The sequence below is a fragment of the Lycorma delicatula genome, chromosome 1 (assembly GCF_047948215.1).
Source record: "Lycorma delicatula isolate Av1 chromosome 1, ASM4794821v1, whole genome shotgun sequence".
NCBI classification, from domain to species: Eukaryota; Metazoa; Arthropoda; class Insecta; order Hemiptera; family Fulgoridae; genus Lycorma; species Lycorma delicatula.
Window position 1 is genome coordinate 194,900,569 of NC_134455.1, and position 7,584 is coordinate 194,908,152.

Here is a 7,584-nt window from a genome sequence, read left to right on the forward strand (position 1 = left end):
ATTAGATCTAATACTTGATTTACCACCCGTTTATAAATTTATGTAATTAACGATAGAATTTTACCGATTGTTAAAGTAAAACCTTATAATTTACTGTAATAAATTGTAATTGCTTTGTTTCAACCGCATTGTTATTATTTTCCTTCAGCTTTAAATTAATATTATTTTAATTATACTTCAAATGATAGTTTGAAGCCCGGGATGAATAAGGTTACATTTTTATTGCAATGATAGTACCTTCAGAATTAAATTTGTAGCCTAGAAATAATAGCAATAATAAAAGTTGTTTTCCAGTTATTATAATGCTCGTAATATATTTTTATATTACAATGATTAAATAATTAAAAAAAAAATTAAATATTCTGAAGTTACATACTGAGCTATTGACGATTAGTAATGATTTTCTGAGAAGTAAGTTAGTTTCATTTTTGTAACTTCTAATTAATACAATTATTTTCTTAAAAGATTTACTTCATAACGGCTATAGCCCTAAGTTCGGCAGTTTTTTGTATAGTGAATGAACAGTGAGAGCCAGTTAACATAATTCTACTTATCAAATTATACTTGTAACTTCAACAATCACTCCAGTCAAGTGTTTTGTAAGTATACATTATACTGATTTTGACCTAAGATATTTGATACTAAAAAGAAAAAATCTATTCTAAAAGTTGATCAGCGTCGGTGTAATAAATATTTACCGATCTTAAATATTAATATAAAAAAATAATAATTAAAATAAACTTTAGAAATCAAGTATAAAGATTGAAAAAATAGTTTAATTTCAATGTCGTTTAAAATAATTTATCCACCATAATTCGCAATAATCTATTTCATACACGCATAAAGTTACTGGAGACTTTAACGCTCTACAAAGAAGTCGACTGACTTATCAGATAGCGGTACCATAATGTACGTAGGTTATTTATTCTTTTAAGTAACATTTTAACCAACAAAAAATTAATCTATTTATTTTTATTCTTTTTCTGTGTACTTCCGTCACAAACAAAATTGTAAAAACTTAGTTTTAAAAATTATTTTTTGAATATCTGAATAAGTTAACACGTAGTCAAATACATATAGACTGTGAATTTTCATGTAAAACACCTGTAATTATTGGATGGAAAATTAAATAAAATATATATATATAACTTTTTAACTTAGTCTATTATTTTTGTTTTCACTAAAAAACAGAAATGCTTCATATTTATTTCCATTTTCCTTATTTTTTTAATTGTAGATTACAAAATATAGATGTTATACGTTACTATAGGCAAAAAAAATTACTTTTTTAATTTAATATATATAGTAATATTAATAGAAGGAATAAAAATTGATTATAAGAGTAAGTTATTTTAAAAAATTTAATAATTTTTTTTTATAAAAATTTAATATGTTCCACAAATTATGTAAAAATTAAACGTATTTTTTTAACAGTAAAAAAATCAGGCTTAAGATTTTTATCGCGTGTACTTGTGTAAAAAAAATTGCAACTAACTAATTAACTAACTACTACTAACTAATAGCTGACTAGTTTTATTACATAATAATAAAACTTAATGTGATAAAATTATCAGTAATAATTGAACACTATAAATTTTTTTTATAGAAAAATCGCATATTTCTATTTATACACGGTAATTATTATACTTCATTAATTGGTTTCTACTGATTATTATTGATTACATTATAACTTTTTTTGTTAGGTTTGAAGATAAGTGTCTGATGAGCCAGTTAAAAATTCTCCCATCGATTATACTCATTTAAATTGGAGGACTATTGGTTATGTTTAGTTAATTTATTATCTCATTTATTTGTTCTTTTAATTCCTTCGCTATTTCTTGGTTGTGTTAGATATTGTTGTATCGTTATAATTTCTCATTATGTATTTTTCAAGACATATAATAAATGCTATTAGTTATTTGTAATCTTAGAGCAGTATCACTGGATACTTCTCTTTCATATAATTATTTATCAGATTATTATTTACAATGTAGCAAAAAAAAAATTAAAATAGACATTAAATTTTTAATAAATGTACGCATAAATTATACTAAAATACTACCCGGTTATTTACTTATCCAATAGTAGGGCATAATTTTGTAAAATTTTACTATACAATCTTAAATAGTTTTTCATATTTTAATTCATATTAATTAAATCATACATTTTAATTTATGATTAAATTTTAGAAGTATATCGTTATTAATAAAGTTTTAACGGTTTCTATATTTCGGTTAATCTTCTCTCAATTATTTTTTTTCTATTCTTAGATCTTTTCTTAAATTAATTAAAGAAACTATTTTGCATTATTAATGGATATTGCCACGGTTAACCGGATACATTCTACATATCCACATAAATTTACAGGTAAACAAACTCAATTGTTTACTAAAAAAAAAACATTAACTTACGGTGTTAATTACGATATATCCTGTTTTCGAATGTATTTTAAGATTAATTTAATTTTATTAACTTAGTCTACACATCATATCGTGTATTTACAGTCAATATTTAGACTGTAAATATATTATCACAAATAATATATGACTGTCAAATATATAATGTCAAGATAATTTGACACTTGTATAACAAATACGTACACGGTGTAAACCCATATCTATTAAACTTTTAATGACAACTTGATTAGCAATATTCTAACCCGACTGCAAACAGTTAAAAAATAATAATAAATAAACAGCCGAATAGATATTTAAATTAATTAAAACTTAAAGCCCATAATTAAAAATTATGAATTACTCAAATAATAGTTAAGCTAATTATGTTATTAATAGCAAAAGTAAAATAATTTGAAAGAGAAATAACCAGTAATTTGGCCGAATATTTTATATGATTTCTAAAAACTGTACCTATTAAACGATAACTTCCTCTATGGCGGCTGAAGGCTTTTATTAAAATAACGTTAATTTTCTTTAGGCCTATGAATTATAATAATACAGTTTCAAAAGTATTTTTAAAAAATTAAGAAAAATTTAACTTTTTCTAACAATTTTTATTTTCACTACATAACCGATAACCTTCGAATTCAAGCCGATGATGAATCACTTTTGGGGCCTAAGGCCCATTATCATACCAATTTAAGTTATAGGTAACAAATTTGCAGCTTCTAATAGATTTGAAGTTCATATTTTAACCCTTCATACTTATTTAGCTGTATAACTAAAATATGCGCAATGTTCTGGTTATTTTAATAAAATGAGTGATTATTTTGTTAAGTGATGCCTGTATCTCTCAATGAATATTGATTAAAATCTCTTTTTGCAGTAAAAAATAATGAGCCGATCTTCGTAGTAAATAGTATTTCTCATTATTTATTAATCCACAAACGAAATGAAGGGCATTTTTAAACTTACTCCACAATTTTTTGTTTATGAAATAATTTTTCACATTTTAGGGTGTTATGTATAGAAACTTTTTAAGCAAAACGAGCTGGATTTTTCTAAATATATTTTTTTTACTTTTCAATAATAATAAAAAACTGAAACACTGCGGAAATGATATTTTTTGGAATTTGTAATCTTTGAGTCGTTTTATTTTTTCATAGGTCACATTAACTCTCTCTCAACAACTTAAGTAAAAAAGTAGTTAAGTGTCTAATTGTTACAAAAAAATAAATATACTTTTAGCCTGAGTGATAATAGTATATTGTATGGAAAGTGTTGAGTTAGTCTAAAACAAACTTAATACAAACACAATTCAGGTAGATATAAAAGGTTCACTTACAGGTTTACTTATAAAGAAAAATAATATTCGTAGAAAATTTATTTTATAGATATTCTAAAAATAAACATAAGTTAATTGAAATAAAATACAATGAAGAATTCACTGTTGTTTTAAATATCCAAATTATTTTAATGATCACTAGAGAACAGGTTTTTTTTATTAAAGATAATCGTAATATTCTTTACCTTGAAAAGGATAGCCCGTGAAATAAGGTGGCATATTTAATGCAGACACTGCCATGACGGTACGAAAGTTCCAGGATATAACACTAAAAAGGGACCCGACACGAGAGACACACTAGCTGCTGCCCGCGAAGTCGCTAGGGCCACTGGAACCCAGTTCTTCCTGAACCCTCTGGGAGGGACGCGGTACCTTTGATCTTCTGCCTCTTCCTCTGATTGGCTGATTCTAAATCGAGGAGGAGCGAGTAACGCCCTCCATTTTACTTCTCAATTGCGTAACTTCTGCATTGAATGGAACATGTTATTAACGCCCGATTCATAAGCGTAAATATATTATTGCTGTCTTCAATTCATTACATAAAGTTATAGATTTAAATTATATTTAATATTTAAAACAATATTTTTGTTATTATTTTCATAATAACATGAACTTCATAAAGTAACTGTTTTAATAGCTGAAAACAAAAACTATTGTTTTGAAAAGTAACGATATATTATTGCATTTTCTTTTTAAATAAAAGTTATTATGAATTCACTAATAGAAAAAAAATCTCAAAAGATTAATAACATTGTTTTTTTTTATAAACTGAAAATAAAAGAATTATAATATTAATTTTATCCTGTAAGTTTATGACTTGCATGTATATAATAAATTTTATGTTAAAATGCTTTAAGTCATATAAACAATAAAAGATAACGTAAATTAAAAATTTAAACAACCTTCTCAGGTTAAATATTGAAGACTAAAATCTTGAAATTTTAAAAAGTTATGGAATGTTTTAACTTTAAATTTTGTATAGTCTATGATTTTATTAAAAATTGATTATCTGAAAATACTGACTTCAATAATATTTTACGATAAAGGTTAATTTATTCCTATAGACTTTTCCTTATTTATAAATAATATACAGCGTTGTTACAAATAACCACTGAAAAATATATTTTTATATAAAAAATATTATTCGGTTCGTTATCATACTAAGAAAAAGTTAGTTGGTATCGCACGACTGCCCAAAAAGGAGTGTGATGTATTTAGGGTGTATTAATGTATGTTTGTTCTACCGTAGCAGCTCAACAGCTGAACCGATTTAGATGCATAACCCCGAGTTGGAATCATTATGTTCCCAGGAGTGTCATAGGCTGTATATATATATATATATATATATGTTTAAGTAAATTTAAAAAAAAACATTTTGAAAATTATATTATATACAAAATTGTCATCCCCACGTTGTTTAATTATCCCTTATTAGTAGTTATTCTATATTAAACAGCAATGTTTGTCAGACATTTTTTTTGGCATCGTATTTTTTTAATTTCTAATATTTAACTCTTGTTTTAATTTTTGTTTAGCATATCTATTGTTTTTTTTAAAACACATAAAACCTTTTGGGTGTGATCGTTTCAACGCTGACAAATTAAAATATGCAACGAATATCTAAACTAACACTGTTGATGCATTTTGTATCAATAATTTGATGTAAATTTAGTTAAGTATTCTTATAACATAACTTAAAAGTTCACGGTTTTCTGCAATTGAGGCTGCATGAATGTTGGTTATTATTAATTAAAAATAAATATTTCTCAGTTTATCAAAAACTAACAAACTAATACTAATAGAATTTATTACTATTGATAGGTATATAAAAATGAGGATTCTTTATATTTATATTATTTAGGAGAATATCTCAATCGTTTACTTTTTATTTATTTTTTTTTTAATTGCTTTTTGTTTGTAGGTTAAATTTTGTACTTTAATAGTTCAGTATTTTAAGGTTTTTTGACCCTACTAATAAAAAATATAAAACTCTTTCTTTCTCAAAAGCTTTAATAATGAAAATAAATCTTTTGAAAATTTTCCAAGATTTGTGGAGTTGTAGCCTAACTCTTAGATTTACAAAATACACTGCTTCCTACAAATAAATTAGGTATTATGATGACAGTGAAAGGTAGGTACAGTGAAATCTATAGACTCGAAAATTTTCTTCCAAACTTTTGAATGATCACGATTAGTTTTTTCTTCTTTTTTGATAAATGTTATTTGTATTTAAAATAAAAAGCCAAAATAACATTTGTAAGAAGAAAACATTTTAATTTTTGTCAGAATAATTAAAATTTTATTTAATTATTTGATGTTAGATTGTAAATGCTTAAATCCTTAAAAAACATAATTATGATCAGTTATGAAATTTATAGATTTTCTACTACCCAAAAAGTAAGACTTTTCCGTGCAGGTGTGAATTTAAATAAATCTTTCTCAAAACTTCTTCCTCGAGAAACGATTTTAACTATTATTTTTTGTTTATTTTTTTTATCTGAAACTTATCTGTCTATTTTATGACTTTCTTTTCGAGTGTATTTCTATTTTATTAAAAAGGATAATTAATTAACGGAAGCTTTATCAACCACTTTAAACAATTTTCTCATAATTGTCGCATAGAAGTAATTCTGTAATAATTACGGTCTAGTTTGAAGCCTGTTCAGGTATGTTTCTACACATTAGGTTAGTGATTTTATTTGCCGCGGTAGATGTAAAATTCTCTTCTATACACATGATATTTACAATACATCGTTGTGTAACATTATATTTTGATAATTTATTCGTAGAATTAATCACTTTATTTGTAATTTCTTTTTCTTATAACACAAAAAATGTTAATTAAAGAAAACTCTTAAATAAAAATCTCATACTACAAGTAACTGAAAGTGCAAAATACAACTTGTCTAAAAAACTCTCTAGAGCGGTAATTAGTTTTTGAATAACCTTTTTTTTCTTTAATATCAACTTGAGAATATAGCTTGTCGATTATATTCACCTCAGATTTTACTTTATATATCACTCCCTTTTATTGAACCTTGTTGTTAGCCAATCAGTGGTTATTACTGTTTAACAGATGTTGATTTATATATATATATGTTTATCAGGTTGATTTATATCAAGTGAAAAGTATAATATTCAGGATTTTTTATCTACCGATATATCGATCGGAGCAAGTAATAGAAAATAGCGCCATTTTTCGTAGAGACAGAGTAAACGTTGAATTACGATTCAAGAATCCCCTTTCACTTTGATAATCTTATGATCAATCTACAATAAAATACCGAGTTACGTTTTTAGATTACCTTAAATCTGAGAAATGTATCTTGATAATTCTATGAAATTATTTATTTTAGCTTGAAATTTCTGATAAATTATTTTATTTTGATACGTATGAGTACCCCCCCCCCCTCTATTAAAATACGATCAATGTTTATACAAAAAATAATTAGAATAAAAAAATATCATAGTTTCAGCGCATTTCTGAATTCTTCTCTCTTGTAGTAATTTTTGATAAATGCAACTATGTTAAACAACCTAATACACTATTTATTATGTATGCATTTATATGATGTATTTTTTAATATTTAAATACCGTTCACATAAATAACTTTCCTGTATGCTCACACAGTGTTTTTTCCACTCAGTTTTGCATACATAAATTTTAAGTCCAGTCTTATCAAAATGACTTGCAAACATGTATCTACGTTTATTTGTAATGCATATTTTTTTTTAATACTAATTACACATGCACATTAGTCTGTGAAATAATTTAAAAGTTAATCGAATTTCATGACGGTTAATTATAATAGTTTTTCTTAGAAGTTTGGCTTTGTAGGACCG

The 7,584-nt window shown here is 24.9% G+C and overlaps 1 protein-coding gene across 2 annotated transcripts in view; it reads right to left on the minus strand.

The window, feature by feature from the left end:
• Positions 1-3,994, minus strand: part of LOC142318240 (protein gooseberry-like) — a 128,784-nt gene extending 124,790 nt beyond the window's left edge. For both annotated transcript variants that reach the window (XM_075354803.1, XM_075354802.1), the window contains exon 1: positions 3,927-3,994. In XM_075354803.1, coding sequence (XP_075210918.1) covers positions 3,927-3,981 — 55 coding nt within the window. In that variant the 5' untranslated portion in view covers positions 3,982-3,994. The remainder of the gene's footprint in view (positions 1-3,926) is intronic.
• Between the last annotated feature and the right edge of the window lie 3,590 nt (positions 3,995-7,584).